Source organism: Misgurnus anguillicaudatus, chromosome 2 (assembly GCF_027580225.2).
Source record: "Misgurnus anguillicaudatus chromosome 2, ASM2758022v2, whole genome shotgun sequence".
Classification (NCBI taxonomy): Eukaryota; Metazoa; Chordata; class Actinopteri; order Cypriniformes; family Cobitidae; genus Misgurnus; species Misgurnus anguillicaudatus.
In genome coordinates, this window is record NC_073338.2 from 46,726,006 (window position 1) to 46,753,294 (window position 27,289).

General features: G+C 35.1%; 2 protein-coding genes and 1 long non-coding RNA gene across 3 annotated transcripts in view; 2 read left to right on the forward strand and 1 right to left on the reverse strand.

Moving 5' to 3' along the window:
* The window catches only part of LOC141350968 (uncharacterized), a 125,626-nt gene that overhangs the window by 80,274 nt on the left and 18,063 nt on the right, over positions 1 to 27,289 (forward strand). The window lies entirely within an intron of this gene.
* Positions 1 to 27,289, forward strand: part of LOC129443099 (tripartite motif-containing protein 16-like) — a 65,702-nt gene that overhangs the window by 35,052 nt on the left and 3,361 nt on the right. The window lies entirely within an intron of this gene.
* LOC141350847 (tripartite motif-containing protein 16-like) lies at positions 1,997 to 18,046 on the reverse strand. The gene is made up of 6 exons (XM_073856683.1): positions 17,429 to 18,046; positions 17,175 to 17,270; positions 16,858 to 17,091; positions 7,668 to 7,821; positions 4,359 to 4,418; positions 1,997 to 2,773 (listed from the first exon to the last, which is right to left on the reverse strand). Exons 1-6 carry the CDS (start codon positions 18,017 to 18,019, stop codon positions 2,241 to 2,243), a joined length of 1,668 nt encoding a protein of 555 aa, XP_073712784.1. The 5' UTR covers positions 18,020 to 18,046; the 3' UTR covers positions 1,997 to 2,240.

The window sequence follows — 27,289 nt, forward strand, 5'->3', positions numbered from 1 at the left end:
AGATCATTTATTATAGCATGTTAAAACTGCCACTTTGTAGGTGTGAGCAAAAATGTGCCGTTTTTGGGTGTGTCCTTTAAAATGCAAATGAGCTGATGAAATTCAAACACTGATCGCAATGATGGCGGTTTGTTGAAATTGAAACCCAATTGTGCTGTCAATTATTTTCTCTCTATCTGCAAATGGCAGTGCCACGGTTGGATATGTTTAGAAACTATGGACAAAAATTAACCAGTGTGCATTTTGGATGCACAAACATCAAGAATCAGAGTATGAATCTCAACAATGTTTACAATTAAATGAAGAACTTCATGCTGCAATACATGCTTGGTATTAACAAATTACATATCTCCTCCAGGACTCCCAGCATGCACTGCGGCATGGATAAATAATAAGCTTTGTCACCATTGTTGAGATTTAGGGTCTGGAGACTGCTAGTTCAGAAGTATGCTAGTTCACTTCCTTTGGTCTGGACCAAATTGTTTTTTGTTTTTTTTTGGTGCGGTACCCATTCACACTGCCTATTTTGCAAGTTAAGCAAAATTTATAAACAAAACCACATGTGTGTTAAGGTCATCCATTGAGGTGATTGAATGTTTTTTTGACCTTGTAGCAGTCAACAGACTTGTTTAGTTAAAAACTTAGGGTGTTTCACATCTGTAGTTCAGTTCATTTGGTCCAGACAAAAAGCAAAAAAATGATAGGCTACATTATAGCTTTTCTAGCAGTTTTTTTAGCAGTTCCTTTTCACACCACACTGATTGCTCTGGTCTGCACCAGTTGAAACGAACCAAAATTCAGTTATGTGATAACATCCCACATGTCTTTGAACATATTTCCTAAACTTCTTCAAAAATGCGCAGTACTTTGGCAGTTAAGTCTGTTCAATCTCAGATCGTGTTCTCACCACAAAAGAACCACCCCAGAGTTCATTTGAAAGTGTATCAAGACCACCTCTTCAAGGAGGTCTCAGTCCGCTGATTTGGTCTGTTTTTGGTGTGCACCAGGGTTCGATTGCTGCATTCTCACCTGCCCAAACGAACCACACCAAGTGAGCTATCGAACTCTGGTACGATTCAATCGAACTAAAGAGGCAGGTGTGAAAGCACCCTAATGTTTGTGCATACCAAATACATTACTTAAAAATCCCATCCAAACATTACTTAGAAAATTCTAGTTAAAGCCGTTGATAAGTGTGTTAAGCCTTTACTTTACATTTCTTTTAAATTTAATAGCTTTTTTCTGAGTGAAAATTGTTTTCCAGCTTTTTTCAAATAAATCCATTACAAATTTTTACTCAATGCACTCCATATAAACATACACTTGCTATATGCTCAGCTGCTGCTTACTTCCTGCTTTATTGTTACCTGCAGTTTCTTAAGTTTCACAAGATGGCAGATCCAAAACAACTAACAAACAAAATTGTGGGTAAACAGAACAGAAATATTTTTTCATTGTAACCATGACCTCACTCAGTTGTCATTATGCAGTTTAACATTGGAACGTCAGACTACACTGTAAAAAAGGATTTTGTAGTGTGTGTTTTTTTCTTAAGTTGACACAATTTGCTAATTTTTACTTTGTTCATTCAACTTAAAACATTTACTGTCTCAGCTACACATAAAATGTGTAATAACTATATTTTATTCAGAGGAGTAGCTAACTAATTGAGCTATCTCTACCATCTGGTTGAGGTATGTTATGCCAAAAAAATCACTCCTGCCATGTGAACTGTTCTTGGTGAAATTTTGCAAGGAAATCGTATTTTTTGTCATATTACACTGTAAGAACCCTAACTTTACAAAATTATGTTACTTGGCGCCATGAAAACACTTAAGTATGTTTTTAACAATTTTTTAAAACGTGCTTAACTAAACAGTTGATTTGTCACTTTATGGTAAAAGTAGAAAAGCTAAGCTAATGCTTTCAGATAATTCATTTCTGCAGTCAGAATGCAATATTTGTTTAGAAACATACATTTCTGATCATTCACAGCTATAAATATGACCCAGACAGTGAAATGTTTTTCCTCATCCAAATAAAAAATAAATTATGGTAATGGTTCACATCTATATTTTATAACTTGAGCCAATGAAAAATAAGCAACTTGCCTTAAACAATATTTTTTATGTTTATGACAACCTGGCAAAAAGTATATTTTTGTCAGGTTCTTGTGAGCTGAAGGGGCACCAAATAGAATTGTTAACCATTGGATACCTGAGTATCAGAACACGTATCATTTATATTGTTAGTTCACACAGTTTCACTTTTGATAATCTATGTAACCCAAACCCAGGATAGAGAGGTTTAGTGAATGTGGTGTTGACTCTGTGGATGAGGGTAATTGTGTCAGAGACGCTGTAAAAGGACAAAGATCCTGCACTGTGATCTACATAAACTCCTATTCTACAACAATTGGAGACTAGTGGGAGATTCGTCTTTATGTTATTGTGATAAAATGAACATTCAGAGGAAGAGCACGACAAACTCCAGGACTGATCATTAAATCCAAATCCACACTCATCACCCATTCCCATCCTGCTGATGCTCTTATATGACACAGAAATAAACACACATTTACCACTCCACTCAACCTCCCAGTAACAGCGTCCACTCACACTCTCACTACACAACACCTGAGACCAAAGATTAAATCTGTCTGGATGATCAGGACACTGCTGAACTGTGTCAGTGTTAGTAGCCTCTCGTTTCTCCTCAGACAGACAGATACGTTTATGTGCTGTGTTTGGATCAAGAGAGAACAGACTGGAATCTGGGGAAGATACATGAGATGTGAATCGATTAAAATGAATTACAATATTTGAATTAGTTGTAATAAATTGGTCATCAGTCATCTGTTACCTTCAAAAGATTACATCAAGTTATTATTGTGTTAGTGGAATAAATAATTGAATAAAAAGTAGCTAGTTCAAAATACTGTAGAGTTTAGAACACAAAGTTCTCAGATAGCAAGCAACCATTTTAAACAAACAATGTTAAAAACAGTTGATTTGTCAGTGTTAATCCAATTGAGTCAATTTCAGGTTTGCAGCCTCCATTATTATAAAAATAGAAAAAAAACACTATTATGGTGATCAGTGTTCAGTTAAGCCCTTGACTCTTGACATTCACTACGTTAAATCTTTCTTTATATTTCTCAGTGTTTGTATGTGTTTAAGTAGAAACACGTGTGCACTGAAAAAGAAAGATGCGTTTCAAAGTAAAGTTGAAATTAGTTGCTTTTTAAGATGGTTTGCATGATGATGTTGATCCATGTATGACTGTTAATTGTTCTGGTTTGTAAATGCACTGTGACAAGGTAAATACTAAACATTCTGACATCATCACTCATCTTACAAATCTGAACAATGTTGACAATCATCAAAAGAATTCATATAAAATGCTGGGGGTCATGAATTAGTTTAGTACTATGTTGATACCCAGCATGCATTGCAGCATGAATCGTTCTTTTGTTGATCGTCACCATTGATGAGTTTCATAGACTGATTCATGATGTAAGATATAGATTCAGTTGTTTTTATAATTCTGAAAATAACACACCTGACACTGCTTCCAACAAGCACTGCATATCATCCACTCTTTACACATCATTACCACTATTTTATTAATATTAATTAGGTAAATCTACAAGAATTAAATTACTTGATCACATTTGATCTTGTTTTTCTTTGCAATAGCAGATGTATTTTAAAACAATGCTTAACATTACAAAACTTAACATTAAAACACGAAGGCAAAACTAAAGCAAACACTAATCACCATAATGGTGGTTTGTTGACATTTCAATATTTTTTTCAATATTAATAAAGGGTGCAAACATGATATTGATTTAATGGGATTAACATTGACAAATCAACAATTTTTAACATTATTTCAATGGTGGCTTGCTATCTGGGTTTGGCCAAAACATTTAAGAGTTGTAAAACTGGACTCTTATGGTCTCTCTTACAAAAAATGTAACATTTTATAGTACATAAAATATTGCACTTAAATGTTACTTATGTTATTTTTTTACTGAATATGTTGCATCAGACTGACTGTGAGGCTGTGAGGTTCATAAGGTTTAAAATCTACACTAGGTGAGATGACAGTACTGCTCTGCTTTTGCCAAGACTAAAAAAATAATCTTTTTCTCTTAGGGGGAGTTACAAATCCGAAAGAATGATTGAGACCAAACGTTCACATACCTCTACTCACAGCCTTTAAGACATTGTGTGCTAAAAAATAATCTATATGGAGCCTACTTCAAATGAATATCAGCATATTATTATTAAACTGTATCATATGATGTAATTATGTAATTAATCAGATGATGAAAATAAAATAACATGTCTTACAAAGTAGGAGCTCCGCTATGGTCTTAGGTCCACTGATGGGAATAATTTCAATGTATGAAACTATGGAAATAAATGAAATAATAATTGTTATTCGAATCTACAGTAAAACATATTCATGCTTGTGCAATCAACATTTCTTTATCGTATAACTAATTTCTGAGAATATTTAAAGTCATATGCAGTACTTTGCAAAAGTCTTAGGCATGTTTTAAGACAGTTATTTATATCTTTTGTTGTAGTGTGTCAGTTCGAAATATAAATTTACACTCCAAACATTCATTTTGCTATTATTTGTAATAATCCAGTACAATAAATTATGCACAGGGAGACTGAAAACTTTATAGTTTTTTCCCCTGGTTGCATTAACTTTGTGTGTATAAGACACATTTGTAAAGTTAATAGTGCAATTCTGTGGTGGTTGGTACATAATGGTAAAGATCATATGATTTGTTTCACTAATTCCATTCAGAAAGTGAAACTTGTATATTATATTCATTTATTACACACAGACTAGTATATTTCAAATGTTTATTTATTTTAATTTTGATGATTATAACTGACAACTATAAGAAAATCCCAAATTCAGTATCTCAGAAAATTTGAATATCGTGAAAAGGTTCAATATTGAAAACCCCTAATGCCACACTCTAATCAGCTAATTAACTCAAAACACCTGCAAAGGACTTTAAATGGTCTCTCTGTCTAGTTCTGTAGGCTACACAATCATGGGAAGACTGCTGACTTGACAGTTGTCCAAAAGATGACCATTGACACCTTTCACAATTGAGGGAAAGACAGAAAAAGTCATTGCAAAAGAGTCTGGCTGTTTACAGAGCTCTGTGTCAAAGGACATTATTAGAGAGGTGAAGGGAAGGAAAAGAAGTGGTAGCAAAAAGTGTACAAGCAAATGGGATAACCGCACCTTGGAGAGGATTGTGAAACAAAACCCATTCAAAAATGTGGGGGAGATTTACAAAGAGTAGACTGCAGCTGGAGTCAATGCTTCAAAACCAAGACATGGGTTTCAGCTGTCACATTCCTTGTGTCAAGCATTGAACAACAGACAGCATCAGAAGCGTCTCACCTGGGCTAAAGACAAAAAGGACTGGACTGCTGCTGAGTGGTCCAAAGTTATATTTTCTGATGAAAGTAAATTTTGCATTTGCTTTGGAAATCAGGGTCCCAGAGTCTGTAGGAAGAGAGGATAGGCACACAATCGCATTGCTTAAAGTCCAGTGTAAAGTTTCCACGGTCAGTGATAGTTTGGGGTGCCATGTCATCTGCTGGTGTTGGTCCACTTTGTTTTTGTGAGGTCCAAGGTCAATGCAGCGTATATCAGAAAGTTTTCGAGCGCTTCATGCCTTCTGCTGCTGACCAACTTTATGGAGATGCATATTTCATTTTCAAACAGGACTTGACACCTGCACACAGTGCCAAAGCTAATAGTACCTGGTATAAGGACCATCCCTGACTCGCCTGATTTAAATCTATGGGGTATTGTGAAGAGGAAGATGCGATATGCCAGACCCAACAATGCAAAATAGCTGAAGGCCTCTATCAGAGCAACATGGGCTCTCATAACACCTGAGCAGTACCACAGACTGATCGACTCCATGCCACGCCGCATTGCTGCAGTAATTCAAAAAGGAGCCCCAAAAAAGTATTGAGTGCTGTACATGCTATTCTTTTCATGTTCATACTTTTCAGCTGGCCAAGATTTCTAAAACTCCTTTCTTTGTATTGATCTTAAGATCTCAGATACTGAATTTAGTATTTTCCTTAGTTGTCAGTTATAATCAGCGAAATTAAAAGAAATAAACATTTGAAATATATTGTATGTGTGTAATGAATTAATACAATATACAAGTTTCACTTTTTCACTTTTTGAATGGAATTAGTGAAATAAATCAACTTTTTTCATGATATTTTAATTATATGACCAGCACCTGTAATTAATTGATATACTCACTCGTCAAAAGTTTATTTTCTGTCAAAATCAGATTCAGCAGAAGTTTGTCATTGAAGATTTTTTGGAACTATGCATGGACAAAAATGCTTAATTCGTTCTATCAAAATCATGTGACCAAAAGCTTTGTTTCACACACACCCACATGACTGCTTCATACTTTAATTCAAGGGTTTAAAATGCTCGACACAGGGAGTGCCTTGTGGGTTGTTAATAAGTATTTTTTTGCATTGTTCCTTTTCTGTTGTATTGCAAGAGTTTATAGGTTGATAGAAGCTGATAATATATTTTGCTTTTGGGATGAAGCCTAATATTTATGAACATGATCCTAGATTGTTTCACTGCTGAAATAAATTATGACCGATAGGCAACTTGTTTATTTCACATCTTTCATATCATTCCATCAAGTAGCCTATACTGGGACAACCCGCGGAGGGTATACCTTTCGCGTCATTTTTTGACGAACTGGGGACTTCAATACTATTACGTCCGTTGCATTCTCTTCTCCTATTTTCTTACCATTTTCGCGTCGGTTTAGGGTTAGATTTACATAATGACATCCCTACCCAAACCTAACTCTAACCCCAACGCCAGGTGACAACTGTTTCTAACCCCAACGCCAGGTGACAACTGTTTAATTTCGCGTACACTGTTTAATTTTGCGTAATCTAACCCTAAACCGACGCGAAAATGGTAAGAAAATAGGAGAAGAGAATGCAACGGACGTAATAGTATTGAAGTCCCCAGTTCGTCAAAAAATGACGCGAAAGGTATACCCTCCGCGTCACATATTGACGAATGGTCAAGTGTCGTCAAATATTGACGACATGGGGTGAGACTGTGTTAACTGGGATGTCCTGTTCATGTCAACATAGTGTCACATATTTAATTTGTTATGCCTAATTATTAATAGTAGCAATAGTAGCAATGTGTATGAATTTGTGTGCATGCACCTCTATTTATTTACATTCTCTATTTGTGTGTTTGATTTGTTTAAAACAGGAAAAAATTCCACGTATACAAAATCTTTATTTGAGTTACTATGAGTATGCCATGGATTGTTTTCATGTATTTAATATATGGATTAAATAATTTATTCATCTTTCCATTCATTTATTTTTTGCTTTTGAGATGGTTGTATACATTTTGGGACACAGCGCTTTCCCCCACTTCCACCAGCAGAGGTCCTTGTCGAGCTTTGATTTGAAAAGCTTTAAATTAAGGAATCTTTTTCCGATAAAATTGTGCTAAAAGCTTTAGTGGGTCAAGAAAGCTTCACTTCGCCATCACTAATGTAAATATATCATGCCTTAGACTTTTGCACAGATCTGTATGTTCTTTACCTTTTTCAGATATCTTTTCAATCTCTTCTTTACAGAAATCGTCCATCTTTTCTTTGAGTTTAGTGACAGATTTCCTCACATCATCAAAAGAGAAAAGAGAATTGACAGTGATGATGTCTGAAGAACCAGGACACGAAAAGAGAGACTGGAAACTCTTTGAATAAAAAAATAATGAAAATATGATGAAAACTTTTATCTCCACACCACATTTTTCCCACTACAAACCACAAAAAAAAAACTATATATGTAATAGAAGTCACTAAATTTCAAAGCCACCAGTAAAAAATAACCTCTTAAAATGAATAGAAATTTAAAGGGGTCATAGCATGAAAATCTTACTTTCCATGTTTAAGTGCTATAACTGGGTCCCCATTAGCCTGGCTCCGCCCTCCTACGTGCTTCCGCTTAATTTTCATTTCGCTTCAGTACTACGTCTGGGACTGCTGTGTAGAGTTTCGTTTTCTCCTGCAAAAATCTGCAGGTCCAATCAGTGAACAGAGGGGGGTGGCTAAGAACAATGACGTTGATGTTGTGCGCCAGTTTGAGTTGTAGTTCAGTAATGGCAGTGGAGAAAGACGTGAGTAAAGCTATTCAGTCCGTTGTTGCAAAACTGCTGAATATACAGAAGTTAAAGCCGAAGCAAGAACAATGTTTGCTAAGTTTTGTTGGTCTGATTATTTGTACTTGTTGTTTCCGGACGGTTTCGGCGCATGATATACGTCACGACCACACTTTAGCAACCTATGGCAGATCCTGAGTGACTCTGGGCAGATCCAATAGTTATAAACTTCAACAGAGGACCCTCCTTAACGGAAGTAACGCTTTGCAATGGAGCGTGGCCAGACTCACTACACCCTCCTATTGATAAAATATCTCTATGTACATTTGTGAAAGTGATATTTACCTAAAATGAAATTAAACAACACAATTTGATTATCTTTGTTTATGTCATTAAAAAATAATAATAGGCTTTAAAACAGTATTTGAAAAAGCGCTTGAAGCTAGTTACCAGGTTGTGGAGTTGGTCACAGCTGCATGTGTTACTGTCATCAATTCCAGCCAGGATATCATTTGTGTTCATCAAAACAAGATCAAGTTTCACATTAAATGTGAAAATTAAATGTTTAATACAGTATAATATTCTAGTTTAACAAGTCATTTAAACATTGCAATACATGTTTGTGAAGATCTATTAATACTTATTGTGAAAGTGGTGTGCCGTAAGATTTTTTACTTATCAAAACTGTGCCGTGGCAGAATAAAGGTTGGGAAACACTGCTATAAAAGACCAAGTAAAACATGTTTCTTCCAAAATAATTCCAACCCTAGTAATGCTAATAAAGAAAACCATTAGAAGCGGTTTCCCGGAATGGGCTTAGGCATAGTCCAAGACTAAAATGCATGTTTATATAAATAACAAAATATATAGAGTAAGTGCTATTGTTCAGTCTCACAATGCAGACCAGTGATTTGTTTTGTAAGGTATGTTTGTAAAAAGTATTTTAATGTTCTAATATAACAAAGGCCAAGTCCAAGATTAGTCTAATCAATCCCATGTCCCTTGAAGTCTAACTGCACTTTTCGAACAGATGTGTTTAAAACAACACATTAGTGTTGATTCTGGGACAACACACTAAATGCATTGTCCCAGAATCCACCCATCTCTGTGTTATTATTGAAACAACACATTTTGTGTTACTTTTAACACAAAATCAACACAAAATGACACATAATGTGTTAAAATTACACATAAATTAAAATGTGTTAAAAGTAGGGATGGGCATTTTTCAGTACTTTAATATTCGAATATTTAAGCTAAAAAAGAATGAATATTCAAATATTCGTTTATTTAAATTACGTTAATTAATACATACATGTTTTGTATTTTTCATTTTGTCCCAATTTCACAGAAGGCTTATAATTAGAAAATATCCACAACAAGCTAAGCTTATATTCTGTCTATGCATGTATGTATTTTTAAGCTGAAAACATTGTAAAAAAAATCTTATTTTAAATTCTTCTTAAAAATAGCCTACAGAAAAATGGCGTTAAAACCCAGCGCAGAACGAAGTCTGAGTCAAATCCTTCGTTTTAAGTCGGTCGTTAGTATGAATTCAGTACTGTTTGATCTTGCAGAAATTATATTATACCAAATATAGAACCCAAACCCAAGTGAAGTTTAAAGTTTGAGGACTATCATCATGTAAACAGACTCAAAATGTGGTGTATTTAATTTGGTGTCCTAGTGGTTTGGGCTATATTGGTAAAACTTCTCGCCAATTAAAAAAATAATTAGTGATCATAAGAGCTCTATTCGAAAAGACATTAATTATCCGGTTGCGGCACACTTTATGTATGAATCATGATGGCTCTTCTTTAAGTATCTGTGGGATAGAAAAAGTGAGTATGCCACCAAGAGATGGCAACATTAATATGCTCCTACAGAGACAAGTGTTACTTTGGATTTTCACTCTGCAAACATTATCGCACAAAGCCCTATTTAATGTGATGTTATAATTTCTGTCAATTGTTGCTTTTAATTGTGGATAACTCATTCAGTATTTACTGTTGTCTGACGTTTTCTCATTGTCATCATAGGGGTGATTCTCACGAAACCATTGAAACACCACGGCACTAATGATTTTAGCTTTAAAATGTGTAATATAGTAACATTAAAAAGCATCAGAATTAACACAATACTGTGTTCTACCTTGCACAATGTGTGATTTCAACATAAGAATTTATTATTGTAAATTTTATCTCATTTTCTGCTGAAATTCTCATTACCGCAATGTGTCCGGCTGTGTTTGAACATGCGTTATGTTGTAAATTAATCAAATTAACACAAAAATATTAAGAAAAAAATAAATGGATGTTTTGCTAGACTACTTTAGATAACAGAAAAAAATATTTACTGAATATTCATGTATAATAATAATGAAGAAAAATTAGGAAAATGATGTGTCCATGCCTGATGTTCTCATTCTCTGCAACACTTTTTGAGAACAGTTTAAGCACACATACAGAATTTTAATAAAGTTTGATTTTGAGTGACCAAGCACATGGACCAGTTACTTCAAGATGGCTACCAGGTAAGATCATTTTTTTACAGTTAATTTGAAATATTGTCTTGTCAGAATGCTTACACGACATTTTGATTATCATTACCGCAACAGATGCTTATTAAATGTTAATTTAATTAATAGAAGCATAATACTTTGATTTTAAATGCATGTGCAGAATCTCCAAATTATTTTTTTTCAGGTTTGTCATGTCATTTTGAAAATATGTCAGTGTTGATGTTTTCTGACTGTTGCGGTAATGAGATTTTTTAGGACTAATTTTTTAAATTATGTTACAAAAAGTGTTAAATGATAAGTAAAAGTTTTTAAATTAATGTTCCCATTTACACCAGACTTTGTTTTTCAATGTCTGGTGGGAAAAAAAGTAAATTTAAGCAATTTTTACATTTTCATGCTTGACATTTTTAAAACCAAGTTTTCGTGAGAATCACTGGTTTCTTCTTGTATTGTATGATATTGAGGTTGTTAATATGTGATGAAAAAATTTGTGTATTCAAATGTGATTGGTCATTTAAGGTCCGACACTGTAATTGGACTGTAATTATTGTTTCATGTGATTGGTCAATGCACTGTTTTTAAATAACTCTGTGGAACTGCAACCATGCATGTATGCCCGATGAAGATCTTGTGATCGAAACGTCGCTGTAATAAATATTTTCATCTTTTGCAGGCTTATAGTGTGTGGGATACCTTTTATTTATTTTTGTACATGATTGGACTTCATTGTCCCTCTATCCTAGTACGCACCCATCCGGAACAGGTGTGCGACGCTGTTCTTCTTTTGTTGTTATAGTTTATGAAATGGCTGTTGACAAAGCACTGTTTACCTATGCTTATCCATGCTTTTATGACCTCTAGAATAGACTATTGTAACTTGCTACTCGGGGGATGTCATGCAAATCAGGTAAACAAGCTTCAGCTAGTTCAAAACGCTTCTGCAAGGGTGCTTACTCGATCTAAGAAGTATGACCACATAAGCCCAATTCTGGCATCTTTACACTGGCTACCAGTTAAATATCGCATACAATTTAAAATATCACTAATCACCTACAAAGCCTTAAAGGAATAGTCTACTCATTTTCAATATTAAAATATGTTATTACCTTAACTAAGAATTGTTGATACATCCCTCTATCATCTGTATGCGTGCACGTAAGCGGTGGAGCGCGCTGCGACGCTTCGATAGCATTTAGCTTAGCCCCATTCATTCGATGGTACCATTTAGAGATAAAGTTAGAAGTGACCAAACACATCAACGTTTTTCCTATTTAAGACGAGTAGTTAAACGAGCAAGTTTGGTGGTACAAAATAAAACGTAACGCTTTTCTAAGCGGATTTAAAAGAGGAGCTACATTTTATGGCGTAATAGCACTTTTGTGAGTACTTCGACTCGGCGCAGTAACACCCTTCCTCTCCCATTATGAGAGGGAGAAGGGGAGCAGACTTTTCAGGCGAGTGAAGTACTCCCAAAAGTGCCATTACGCCATAAAATATAGTTCCTCTTTTAAATCCGCTTAGAAAAGCGCTACGTTTTATTTTGTACCACCAAACTTGCTCGTATAGCTACTCGTCTTAAATAGGAAAAACGTTGATGTGTTTGGTCACTTCTAACTTTACCTCTAAATGGTACCATTGAATGAATGGGGCTAAGCTAAATGCTATCGAAGCGTCGCAGCGCGCTCCCGCGCTTACGTGCATGCACATAGATGATAGAGGGATGTATCAACAATTCTTGGTTGGGGTGGTGACACATTTTGATGTTGAAAATGAGTAGACTATTCCTTTAAATGGCCTAGCACCCTCATATCTTAGAGAATTACTATCAAAATACAATCCACCACGTAAACTGCGATCACAAAATTCTGGTCTCTTAATTATCTCTAAAATATCAAAAGTGTGTACTACTATGATTTTGTTTCTCTCTCCCTGTCTCGTCCTCGACCCCGAGGACAATGAGACAAACAGACCCAGTTCCGGTAAATGTGAAAGTCGGCACACCTCTGATCTACTGGCCGTTCTTCAAAGTGATGCCCAGCTGATGCCTGACCAACTATCACCGGCAGAACCCGCTTAATCTCAGCTTAATCTCCTTATCCATTTACATGTGTATATATATGTGTGTGTGTGTGTGTGTGTATAAATATATATATATATATATATATATATATATATATATATATATATATATATATATATATATATATATATATATATATATATATACCAAGGGTTTTTTCCTGCTAGGACTTTTTTTTATTTCCCTGGCTAAAAAGACCTAGCCTGGTGCAACCAGACTCTCGTACATTCATTTCATTTGTACAGAGAGTCTGGCCACGCTCCATTGCAAAGCGTTACTTCCGTTAAGAAGGGTCCTCTGTTGAAGTTTAAAACTATTGGATCTGCCCAGAGTCACTCTGAATCTGCCATAACCAATCGCTAACGTTTGGTCGTAACGTATGTCACTCAGTCTGGGGCACGACCTCAACGTCTGCGTTCTTAGCCACTCCCCGCTGTTTGCTGATTGGACGTGCAGAATTTTGCCGGAGAAAACGAAACTCTACAGAGTAGTCCCAGACGTTCTTCTGAAGCGAAATGAAAATTAAGCGGAAGAACGTAGGAGGGCGGAGCCAGGCTAAAAAAGACCAGGTTTTTTTCTCCTAGGGGGTTTTTACCCCGGGGAGGCAGCCCTCTTGGGCTTAACTTAGCACCCTCTTCTATACGTTACATTAGTAATACGCTCGCTCATAATGTTGATTCATAGTCCATAGCGAATTTAGCTGCTTATGCTATCGTGTATTATGGTGTGCTATCTGGCGTTTTTTTTTTTCACTGCTTCTATTAATGTAAAGCTAATTGAAACAATTAACTATTGTGAAAAGCGCTATATAAATAAAATTGAATTGAATTGAACACCGTTATATTTGCAGTTAGCTCCATTCCTTAGATGCTGTGCCAAAATGGCATCCAGTGCGCAATTCTTAAAATTGCCAAAAGATGGCACCGTTTATCGGTCAATCCGATATTACAAAAAACAATATCCGATAATGGGAAAATGTGTAAATATTGGAGAAAATATCGGTAAACAGTAATGTTGGTCAATCTCTAGTGGACAGTGTTTTCGACTCCCATGCCAAGACCGATCAAACCCAGGGAAACGCATCACTATCTACGTCATCACAATGAAGTCAAATACTTTGTTGTTGTTGTCGACATCTTTTCACAAGTACATGAGGCTCATCATTGTCAATAACTATAGGCTATTCTGGTCTATTTAATTATTACATTGACTAGAGATGAATACCAAATAAATAATGTTAGATTAATAAAATATATCAAGCAACAATATGGCACCTTGCTTACATATAAAGATTTTTATTCAGAAATGTATATTGTTCTGCTGTTAAAGGACTCAGCCAGCCTTTGAAAAAAATTATTGCTTACTTGCAAATATATAATTACTTGCAAGTAATTTAGAGGTTCGTTTGATCTGGGCAAAACGCATCCAAGAGGTATTGTCTGATTGTCCTACCCTGTCAGTCAAACGCAGATTCGGCAGGTATTCCACCTTTCGAAGCACTTGTGAAATGCGGTACTTTATTTTGCCATAGTCACAAGACTTTGGTGTTTCTAATCACTTTGACACCTAATCACATTTCTGAGCAGTGTTTCAGAACATCTACGCTTCGGTTCCGGGATCTCAGAAAATCAGTTTCACAGCAACCATCCCTAAAAATTTTATGTGCACTGTTTTTCAAAATCCTTCAGAAGGAAAAACTGCTATGAGTTTTCTGGACCTTGCACTGTAGTACTTCATTATTAGCAGAATAGGATACTTCTTATGAGTGCAAACACTAAATTAATAAATCAGTTTTTTATATTATGATGTTTGACATTATGTACTAACCACCACCAAAATGTTGTCTTTTTAACCAAATCCTTACACCGCGACAGTTTTGTTAATTGTTGAAGGAACAGTATGTGAACAGTTTGCAGAGTTAAACTTAACAACAGTATAGTGGTGGGACAGCTTCATATATCAATTAATTAAAGGAAAAAATATGTAGTTGTTTAAGTATTTTATTAGTCAAATCAATGTCTTTATTCATTAATATGTCCTCAAAGTGGTCAACTTACTTCTGTCAATGATCTGACTTTTTTTGTAAGCTTAGAATTTCTTCTCTTTACTTACATTGAACGAGTAAGTCCAAGTAGGCTTCCATGTCGTTTTGCCATATTGATAAACTATAATAGCAGAGAGGGACAAAAAGCACTAGCCTACTGCAACGCGTTTCCACACCACATTTTCATTCAGAACACGTGAACCAGCTGAAACAGACAAAGGCCCTGTCCCAAATGGCACACTCCGGACTTGTGGTCCTCCTCAGAGTCCACACTTTAATGACATCATGTAGTCCAGACTTTAGGGACCCTTGATGCGAGTCCATGTGGGTGCAACAGAGTCGTATTTTGAGACAGACTCGAGCGTCACACCGGAAATAGGTAGAGAAGTTGACTGTCAGTGTAAACTCCTCCCTTCCGTCGTCTGATTGGTCTGATTGCTCTTTCGCAAGGACTTCTGGGTTGGTAAAGTGCGCGAAGCCTGCAGTGCGGGCTTCGCTGAAGACCGCATCAAGGGGGCAAAGGAGGCGCTGATGAGCACACTTCAAAGCATAAAATTGACAGATGGGACACCCTACGGACTCGTAGACTAAGCGAGCATGCGCAATTTAAGGCCACGAGACCAAAAGTCCACATGAAGTGCTCCATTTGGGACAGAGCCAAAGAGATGATTGAGTACACACCGGCTACCATATTTGCAATACGCATTTGGAAAAGCGAGGCGCTAGAGAGCACTATTTGTTTAAATGCAAAATACAATTTTACCACTAGATGAGGGAAGATCCTACTTACTGTCCCTTTAATAAACAAGATGCCCTAAATAGATTTCCCAGCACAATTACTTTATGGCTCTTCAGGTTGGTGCTAAACACATGAATGATTGGAATGAGGGAAACATGAACAAACGCTAACTAGTCTGAAAGAGATAAGACGGCAGATGCACATAAATTAAGAGATGCCTCAGCCAGTATAAGTCTAAATGGTTTTATACCATTGATGGGCTGGTTAAATTAGAAACGTTTATACAAAAAACATTTTTATGTTGTTAAAAGTGTCAATTTACAAAGAAAAGCTTTAAGCATAAAATTTTTAATGTATTTGAAATGTTACATATTGCTAATATGTTTTTTATTTACCTCAGGACTTCAGACTGCGTCCAAATGAGTCAGCGTGAGCATTTGTACTCGCACATGGGCGACCTGCAAATTTGTTCTAGTTGTTATTTCTGTTTGAAAGATGAGTAGATTGTGAGCTCACAAAAAATTATTTTGCGACCATGTTTTCATTTGCACGACACGTCTATTCTTTGTCACCATGTGCTCCGAAATCTACTGATGGTCTGCCCCAGCCCTGCATGAACTTCAAATCAAACACAGATTCAACCACAAGAAGGTGCGGGGTCATTAAACATTGCATAGGTGAGAGATAGAGAGAGCGGAAGAACTTATAAATGAACACCATCCAAAAGAACGGGCTGAAGGTCTGACCCAAATTTGCTGATTGTAGCTTGAAATTTGTAGTCAAGTTGCAGTCAAGACTTTTCAGTAGAAATAAAAACAGCATAACAGTATGGTGGCTTTGGTCAAGCCAACATAACTTGCTTTCACTTTATTTCCACAAAAAAAAAAAGATAGAATGTTCTGTATAAGTTAATTTAAGGTTTTTAAAAATAATAACCCTGCAACATTATGGGGACATTATTTTAAGGTTCCAAAAATAAACCATAAAAAGAATGTTCCGAGAAGGTTATTATTTGTAGCCTGACGTTGTCATACTCAATTCTAGTCAGAATTTGACTAGAATACGATCTTCCCCGTATTTCAAATCGTGGTGGGCGGGGCTAAGATCGGCTGGCACCCAGGCTATATTATTTGGGTAATTTTAGGGGAATTCTTTCCAGTAAGATTGTTGCACATCCCCTTACTAATGCAGTCGCCAAGTTGTATTTATTGTAAAGTACATCTTGACTTGAAGTTGTGTTGAGTTACCTGAAGAAAACTAATGTGATCATCTGTGTGTGAAAGCTGCTCCAGCTCAGCGTCTCTCCTCCTCAGATCATCAATCTCCTGCTCCAGTCGCTTCAAGAGTCCTTCAGCTTCACTCACTGCAGTCTTTTCCTGATCTCTGATCAGCTGTATCACCTTAGATCGTCTTCTCTCAATGGATGTGATCAGTTGGGTAAAGATCTTCTCAGTGTCGTCCACTGCTGTCTGGGCAGAGATCTGTTAACACACACAGAGAGAAACATTAAACTCAATCTCAAACACTTCTTCCAGTATTTGTTTCTCTATTTATCAAAACTCACCGTGTGTATCTTCACAGCCTCTCTTAGATCCTGAAGCTTCTTCTCTTTCTCCTGGATCCTCTGCTGTAGTTTTCTCTGCTTGTCCTCTAGTAGTCTCTGTTCAACAGATTAATAACACATAACTCAACTGGTTGGGTAGTGCTTGAAGGAGATCTGTTCACTGGAAAGTAATATTGAAAACGACTTTCTGTTTTACATAAAGAATTAAAGTGTGACCCAATCTTCTAAATGTCATATATTTTGCATTTTCATACCTGTTTCTCAGTTCTCTCTGCTGCAGCTGATACAGTGTCGTGATTTTTATGCTCATCTACCAAACACAGATAACAAATACATCTCTGATCCGTGCGACAGTAAACCTCAAAGAGTTTGTCATGTTGAGGGCAGATCATCTCCTGAAGTCTTCCAGTGACATCAATCACTTTGTGTCGCTTTCCTGATTGAAGTTCTTCATGACGTTCAAAGTGAGTTTGACAGTAAGAGTTCAGACACACCAGACAGGACTTGACAGCTTTGTATTTTGTCTCAGTACAGACGTCACACTTCACATCTTCAGGTCCAGCATAACTGAGAGCAGATCGATCAATCTGTAGTTTTGTCTTCTTCAGTTTCTCCACCACTTCGGCCAGCATGGTTGCTTTACCTACAACAGGTCTTGTAGTGAAGGTCTGTCTGCACTGAGGGCAGCTATAGTCTCTCTTCAGATCATCTTGATCCCAGTAGTCTGTAATACAGCTCATACAGTAACTGTGTCCACAGGGAATGGTCACTGGATCCTTCAGTAAATCCTGACAGATTGAACAGATAAACTGATCCTGAGACACTGAAATATTTGCTTCTGCCATTTTACTGCACAAATACAGTGACGCATTCAAAAGCTAGTTTCAGTTTCTCTTTTTAATATTAAATGTTTGGTTCTTCATGCTCGGTCACAAACTAACTGTCCACTAGATGTCAGTCTTACAAACTAAAACATATATTCTATTTTGTGGTTCACTTTTATTTGATGACTTCACTCTTTTATTTCAAATCCTTTGTTAAAAATTTATTGTGTTACTGTTTGCATATAAGTTGTGAAATTAATTTTTTGTATTCAACAATATTGTCATCGATCTGTTTTATGTTGGAAGAAATGAATAGACTGTTTGAAATTTCGGATTTAAGGTTTTGAATTTATTGAACAAAATGTTTTCTTTCATGTTGTCTTAAAAAAAATGAGTGAAAAGAGAGAAAGAAAAACGTAACATAAGAAATAAGAATAGTACTAAAGGAAGTTATTTACTACTATTTACTACTGTCAGCCTAGAAAATCGCAACTTTTAATTTTCCGTCTTTCTTAGTACACGATGTAACTACAGAAGAGTCAAGTTTTTAAAAAGAAAAATATCGAAACTCTTTGGTTATTTTTAGGCGCGATGCTAATGGACTAATCAGATTCAATGGATTATGCTAAACTATGTTAAAATTGCTAGCGCCAGACCCAGACATCAGCTGAATGGATTCCTAAATGGTAAGAATCAAATGTTTAACTCTATGGGGAAATGAGCATATTTTCAAAAAAATTTGGAATGTTCCTTTAATCTTATTCATTTGAAAACTTGTCAAGTCTTTTATTATATTTTCAGTGTATAAGATAAATATATTGAAAATATGATTGGAGTAATTGCCTCCCCGTTTTAGGTTTGATGGAGAATTGCCTCAACCTAAAACATATGTATTCTCTTATTTTCAATGTGTTTTGGAGAAACCACTAACTTTAAGTTTAAAGGAGAATGCATCCATACCCAGCTGTAGTGAACTGCCTACCCAGCTAACAATTTTACGTTATAAAAACGTTCCCGGAACGTCTTACGAAAGTTTGGAAAACGTTTATTTTTTAACGTTCTAACAACGTTAAAAGCGTCCAGTTTTTTAGACGTGGTATTAACGTTAATGTGTGGTTATAAGAACGTTATTCAAAACGTTTTTAGAAAGGTTCAGTCTGTTGTTATATTAATGGTCTAATAACGTTTTTAAAAACGTTATTGAAACGTTCCATTCACCATTATATTCATGTTCTCAGAACGTTTTTCTAACGTTCGTAACAGGTTATAAAAACATTGTTTAAACGTTCTTACACAGTACAAACGTCCAGTTTTTTAGACGTAGTATTAACGTTATTGTTTGGTTACAAGAACGTTTTTAAAAACGTTTCTAGAATGGTTCGGTTTGTTGTTATGTTAATGTTCTAAGAACGTGTTTCAAAACGTTATTAAAACATTCCAATCACCATGATATTACTGTTCTAAGGACGTTTTTAAAACTGTTCTTGAAACGTCCCATTTGCCATTATATTAATGTTCTAGGAACGTTTTTCTAACGTTTGTAACTGGTTACAAAAACATTCGGTTGAAACGTTCTAGGAACGTTAAAAACGTCCAGTTTTTTAGACGTAGTATTAACGTTATTGTTTGGTTACAAGAACGTTTTTAAAAACGTTTCTAGAATGGTTCGGTTTGTTGTTATGTTAATGTTCTAAGAACGTGTTTCAAAACGTTATTAAAACATTCCAATCACCATGATATTACTGTTCTAAGGACGTTTTTAAAACCGTTCTTAAAACATTCTATTCACCATTATATTAATGTTCTCAAAACGTTTTTCTAACGTTTGTAACTGGTTATAAAACCATTATGTTTTAAACGTTCTTAGAACGTTAAAAGCATCCAGTTTTTTAGACGTAGTATTAACGTTACTGTTCGGTTATAAGAACGTTATTTAAAGGTTTTTAGAAAGGTTCAGTCTGTTGTTGTAATAATGTTCTAAGAACATTTTTAAAAACGTTATTAAAATATTAAAATGTTCCATTCACCATTATATTAATGTTCTCAGAACGTTTTTCTAACGTTTGTAACAGGTTACAAAAACATTATGTTCTAAACGTTCTTAGAACGTGAAAAACTACGTTTTGACATTTTTATAAACTTTGTTTGGTTATAACGTATTTAGAAAGTTTTTTTAGAACGTTCCAGTCTTGTTATAAAAATGTTCCGATAACTTTAAAACATTATAATGTTTCATCCCCATTATATTAACGTTTTCCTAACGTTTGCATTAAATTATAAAAACTTTGCTGAAGGTTTTTTTGGTTATAAGAACATTATTCAAAACATTTTTAGAGGAACATTCAAGTCACTTGTCAGGGACAGAAGACAACAGAGGCAGAGTAAAATGAAACAGTTTATTAAGTTGTGGTAAATTGTAATGGTAAAAAGTCCAGGCGAAGAGCAGGCAAAAACACACCACCCAGTCACAGGTGTATTCCAGAGTATCCAAATATCCAACACAGATGATGACAATGACTGGAAGCCTCTGGAAGATAGAGTCAGATTAGTCCATGCAGCATACAAACATTGCTAGCACTGGACAGTGTGTTTGTGTGTGAGAGTCTTAAATGGTGCAGAGACGATAAGGTGTGTCAGGTGATCGTGATTAGTAATTGGGTGATTTTGATCTGGTGAAGTGAGTGAGGGAAAAACCTGGCAAATCTGTTTCATCACTCATATAAACAATGTTTTTTTATATATATTTTAAAAAATAACATTCCTTTCACTTAAATATTCTCAAAGTTTTTGTATGTAAATGTTATTGCAATTATATTTGTCTCTAAAATTCCAATATAGAAATTATAAAATGGAAAGCTAAAAGATTATTCATTAGCCTTCCCACCCCACAGTTGAGTCAAGACTGGAACATTGAAATAATCAATTAGATTAAAATAAAATGTGACTGAATCACAAAAACCAGTCATAAGTAGCACAGTTATATTTGTAGCAATAGCCAACAATTCATTTTATAGCTCAAAATTTTAGATTTTTATTTATGCCAAAAAGCATTAGGATATTAATCCAGGACTAGGCATTTTTATTTTTCTCATCCTTACATTTACTTAAATTTCTTTAAATCTAGGGCTGGGCCGATACAACTTTTTCATGTCTGATACCGATGTCGATACCATAACCTTGAGTATTTGTTGATACCTAAACTTAACCAGTTACAAACGTTAGAAAAACGTTCTTAAAACATTAATATAATGACAAATTGAAGGTTTCAAGAACGGTTTTAAAAAACGTCCTTAGAACATTAATATCATGGTGATTGGAATGTTTTAATAACGTTTTGAAACACGTTCTTAGAACATTAACATAACAACAAACCGAACCATTCTAGAAACGTTTTTAAAAACGTTCTTGTAACCAAACAATAACGTTAATACTACGTCTAAAAAACTGGATGTTTGTACTGTGTAAGAACGTTTAAACAATGTTTTTATAACCTGTTACGAACGTGTAACGGGTGCTTTAATGAAAGCGATGAAGAGGTGAATCCATGTGCAAAAGGTGTTTTATTGTAAAATCCCAATAAGGGCCAGCAAACAAATCCAAACAGGGTTATCCAATAATCGTAATCCAAATATCAGGCTAGGTTCAGGGCAGGCAGAGTAACAATCAAAATCCAAGGTAACAGGCACAGGTCAAAAAACAGGCAGATCCAGGTAACAGATTAAACAGATAAACAGATAACAAAAACAGAATTCAGGTAACAGGTCTCAGACAGGTAACAGACAGGCTTACTATATATAATATTCAGCCAGGAACAGGTGAACAGGAAGTGACTTATATACAGACAGACAGGAAATGTGAACTGTGACATGGCATGATGAATATCAAAATAAAAGTCAGAACAGAGCAGGGTATCAAAATAAAAGTCCAAAATACAAAAATACACAGAACACAAGTAAACACAGAACAAAACCATTACAGAACGTTAGAAAAAGGTTCTGAGAACATGAATATAATGGTGAATGGAACGTTTCAATAACCTTTTTAAAAAACGTTATTAGACCATTAATATAACAACAGACTGAACCTTTCTAAAAACTTTTTGAATAACGTTCTTATAACCACACATTAACGTTAATACCACGTCTAAAAAACTGGACGCTTTTAACATTGCAAGAACGTTAAAAAATAAACGTTTTCCAAACTTTCGTAAGACATTCCGGGAACGTTTTTATAACGTAAAATTGTTAGCTGGGATACTGCATATCGGATCGGCTCACCCCAATTTAAATCCCCAGAAGATACATTTTATGCTAACATTTTTAGAATATTCCACTATGCAATGGTAATGTTGTAATGCTAACAATACAATTATAACGTTTTCAATGCTACCATTTAAGAACCTTACATTGCATACACAATAGTAACATTTTCAATGCTAGGGTATGAAGAACTTTCTGTTAACTATGCAATTATAATGTTTTTAATTTTACTGTTTTAAGAACGTTACATTACATACACAACAGTAACGTTTCAATGCTACAGTTTTAAGAATAGTACATTACATACACAATAGTAACGTTTTCAATACTAGGGTATAAAGAACGTTCTGCTAACTTTGCAATTATAATGTTTTTAATGTTACTGTTTTAAGAATGTTACATTACATACATAATGGTAACGTTTTCAATGCTAGGGTGTGTAGAACGTTCTGCTAACAATGCTTTTATAACGTTTTTAATGTAACTGTTTTAAGAACGTTGCATTACATACACAATGGTAATGTTTTCAATGCTATAGTTTTAAGAGCAGTACATTACATACACAATAGTAACGTTTTCAATACTAGGGTATGAAGAACGTTCTGCTAACTATGCAAATGTAATGTTTGCAATGCTACCGTTTGAAGAACGTTACATTACATACACAATAGTAACGTTTTCAATGCTGTAGTTTTAAGAACATTACATTGCATACACAATAGTAACGTTTTCAATACTAGGGTATGAAGAATGTTCTGCTAACTATGCAAATCTAATGTTTGCAATGCTACCGTTTGAAGAATGTTACATTACATATACAATAGTAACGTTTTCAATGCTACAGTTTTAAGAACAGTACATTACATACACAATAGTAACGTTTTCAATACTAGGGTATGAAGAACGTTCTGCTAACTATGCAAATGTAATGTTTGCAATGCTACCGTTTGAAGAACGTTACATTACATACACAATAGTAACGTTTTCAATGCTACCGTTTGAAGAACGTTACATTACATACACAATAGTAACGTTTTCAATGCTAGGGTGTGTAGAACGTTCTGCTTACAATGCAATTATAACGTTTTCAATGCTACTGTTTTAAGAACGTTACATTACATACACAATGGTAACGTTTTCAATGTTACCGTTTTAAGAACGTTACATTACATACACAATGGTAACGTTTTTAATGCTAGGGTGTGCAGAATGTTCTGATAACAAAGCAAATATAACGTTTGCAATGCTACCGTTTTAAGAATGTTACATTACATACACAATGGTAACGTTTTCAATGTAACAGTTTTAAGAACGTTACATTACATACACAATGGTAAGGTTTTTAAAGCTAGGGTGTGCAGAAAGTTCTGATAACAAAGCAATTATAACGTTTTCAATGTTACAGTTTTAAGAACGTTACATTACATACACAATGGTAACGTTTTTAAAGCTAGGGTGTGCAGAAAGTTCTGATAACAAAGCAATTATAATGTTTGCAATACTACCGTTTTAGGAACATTATCTTAGATACAAAATGCTAATGTTTTCAATGATGCCGTTTTAAGAACATTACATTACATACACAATGGTAACGTTTTCCATGCTAGGGTGTGCAGAATGTTCTGATAACAAAGCAATTATAACGTTTGCAATGCTACCGTTTTAAGAACGTTACATGACCTACAAAATGGTAATGTTTTCAATGTTGATGATTTAAGAACGTTACATTACATACACAATGGTAACGTTTTCAATGTTACCGTTTTAAGAATGTTATATTACATACACAATGGTAACGTTTTCAAGGCTAGGGTGTGCAGAATGTTCTGCTAACAAAGCAATTTTAACATTTGCAATGCTACCGTTTTAAGAACGTTACATTACATACACAATGGTAACGTTTTCAAGGCTAGGGTGTGCAGAATGTTCTGATAACAAAGCAAATATAACGTTTGCAATACTACCGTTTTAAGAATGTTACATTACATACAAAATGGTAACGTTTTCAATGTTGCTGTTTTAAGAACGTTACATTACATACAAAATGGTAACGTTTTCAATGTGGCTGTTTTAAGAACGTTACATTACATACACAATGGTAACGTTTTCAATGCTAGGGTATGTAAAACGTTCTGCTAACAATGAATTTATAACATTTGCAATGCTACCGTTTTAGGAACGTTAAATTACATACAAAATGGTAATGTTTTCAATGTTGCCTTTTTAAGGATGTTAGATTACATACACAGTGGTAACCTTTCCAATGCTAGGGGATGTAGAACGTTCTGCTAACAATGCAATTATAACGTTTGCAATGCTACCGTTTTAAGAACGTTACATTACATACACAATGGTAACATTTGCAATGCTTGGGTGTGTAGAACGTTCCACTAACAATACAATAAAAACGTTTCTAATGCTAACGTTTTAAGGACGTTTATTAATTGCAGATAAGGTTAGGGAAACGTTCTACTAATGTTATTGCAAGAACGTTTTTGGATATCTTTGGGAGAACCTTAACAGAACGTTAGCCAAAGTTATAAGAACGTTCCCTGTTAGCTGGGTAAGCACCTTCAGAATTACATATTTTTCTCTATGTGAAGAATATAAATATAAATTGTGGTCAGCATCAGAATAATATTGGTAATTTATAAATTGGAGTCAGATAATAACTTAACCACAGAGGTCAAAGTAATTAATTGAAACTTAATGAATTTAATTATTTTATAGAAGCCCCGAGGAAGATAAGAACACGAGACCCCTTCACTACGCCATTGGTGTTCCGTCATTGGGCCAGTGGGTGGCGTCTTACAGACTGAAATACTGGCTTCTGCCATTGTACTGACACCGCAAATACAGTGACACATTTATCAATTGAAAAGACTAAAGTTTCAGTTTCTTTTACGTTTCAAATGTTTCCTGGTTCAGTGTCGTGTGCAAAATTATTTATTTGTCGTTCAATAAATGTCCACTAGGTGTCAGACTTGCACTGCAACTCTTAAAATGATTTGTCTGCAGTTGTATTTAAAGAAATTATGTTGAATAAAGATTATTTAAAGAGGTGTTCAGAGATTATTTTTACAAATTTGTTGTAATTGAAGATTATAGAGTAATGTTGAAAACAGACCTTAGGTTTTACACCCAGCCAAAAGGGGCAAAAGTACCATTTACCAGAAAAACATAATTTTAAAAGGTAATGTTTTAGACAGAGATTTTTGCTGTGGTCAATAACCCACAAGTGTGGTATAACAATACACAGTTTTGTTCAAATGTTGATGAACGTAACACACATGTGACACAAAAGTAACACAACAGAACCAGATAGATTTTTGTGTTACACTTGTTTTTAGTAAATATACATGACCGTGACCTTGTTAATATGTAACTGCAAACATATTTTGTCATTTACAGACATAACATTATGCTTTAAGCATTTTTCATCACAATTAATTTCTCAATGCTTTCACTTTTAAGTATAATGTATGCAATTTTCTTCAAATTAAACAGATGTATTAGATACTGAACTAATTTTATGTGAATTCTTAAAGAACAGGAAACATACAGATTTAACAATCACAGATTTACAAGAGGATTGATGCCGATCTTCTTCCTTTCATCCTCTTTCCCCTGCAGATGAGTTGATAGATGACAGCAGGAACATATTTAAAGAAATTTCCCTGCAAGCAAGCCTCTGAAGGCCCTTTACGGGCCCACTTAGGGCTAACCTTAGGGCCCCCAGCAGGTTTTGCTCATTGGCAAAATGATGTCCCCTTAGCGCTGGCCCTGCATAGGCCAAAAAAATAGGTCATTTAGATTTTGCGTGTTTTGTGATGTAGGTAGGTAGAAATGCCAATTACAATAATTCTGCACCATAATCATCAAACCACGGCACTGACATTTAGTGCAGATAGAAAGAGAAAAAAATAATTGACAGCACAATTGAGTTTCAATTCCAACAAACAACCACGTCAGTGGCTCAGTGGTTCATGTACTGTAGGTTGTCTACAAACTTGAAGGTTAGTTGTTTAATCACCAGCTTCACCTGACCAAGTGTCGAGGTGTCCTTGAGCCCCAGCTGCTCCCGATGAGCTGGATGGGGCCTTGCATGGCTGACACCGCTATCAGTGTGAATGGGTGAATGTGAGCAACTACTAAAGCGCTTTGGATGGCCATGGGTCTGTAAAAGCACTATATACATGTAGTCCATTTACCATCATTGTGATCAGTGTTTGCATTTCATCAGCTCATTTGCATTTTAAAGGGCACAGCCAAAACAGCACACTTTTGCTCAGGCCTAGAAAGTGGCAATTTTAGCAACGTGCTATAATTAATTATCTGTGGAGTTTTTTGAGCTAAAACCTCACATATGTACTCTGGGGACACCAAAGATTTATTTTACATCATAAAAATGTCTTGTGAAATGGCCCCTTTAAAGGAGTTACCTAGTATCATGTACAGTAAATACTGTGGTATACAATGAAGGTAAGGTGATAAAGGCTCTTCTGGCTAAATATTGATCATTTTTGTTGCTACTGTATGTATGTTGCTCTCTTTTGACAATCTACATAAAGTACCTCCCACCTATGACACTTTAACCCACAGACAAGACTTCAGCAAACTCCAGACTAAAATACATGTTTGTGCTGTCTTAACTAAAAACAACCTACTCTGACTGATCTTAAAATATTTATGTGCCATTGTTTTGTGTTGTACTGCACACCAGTAGACTCCTGTTTTTATCATAGACACATTTAAACTAAAAGATACTTAAATGTCATCATTAACTAAAGTTTATTCCTGACTTAATCTCTGTCTGTTAAACCAAGCCATGTTTTTATAAACATTATAGAAGCTTATGTTTGTTTTAATGCATTCATTTAAAAATGTGTTAAGTCAATTATCTGTTTAAACTTCTATTTACTTTTTTCTATTCCAAATGTAAATTGTATGTGTAAATATCTCACCACCAGATGACAAAACTCACACTGGCTTTAATGTTGAATCAGTTTAGTGACACACATCAGAGAGATTT

Excerpts from the sequence above, each read along its gene's own strand:
- LOC141350847 (XM_073856683.1), bottom strand. The coding sequence starts at position 18,019 with ATGGCAGAAGCAAATATTTCAGTGTCTCAGGATCAGTTTATCTGTTCA. Across the intron at positions 17,271-17,428 it reads CAGAGAGAACTGAGAAACAG|AGACTACTAGAGGACAAGCA; the intron begins GTATGAAAATGC and ends TCTGTTGAACAG. Across the intron at positions 17,092-17,174 it reads AGGCTGTGAAGATACACACG|ATCTCTGCCCAGACAGCAGT; the intron begins GTGAGTTTTGAT and ends GTGTGTTAACAG.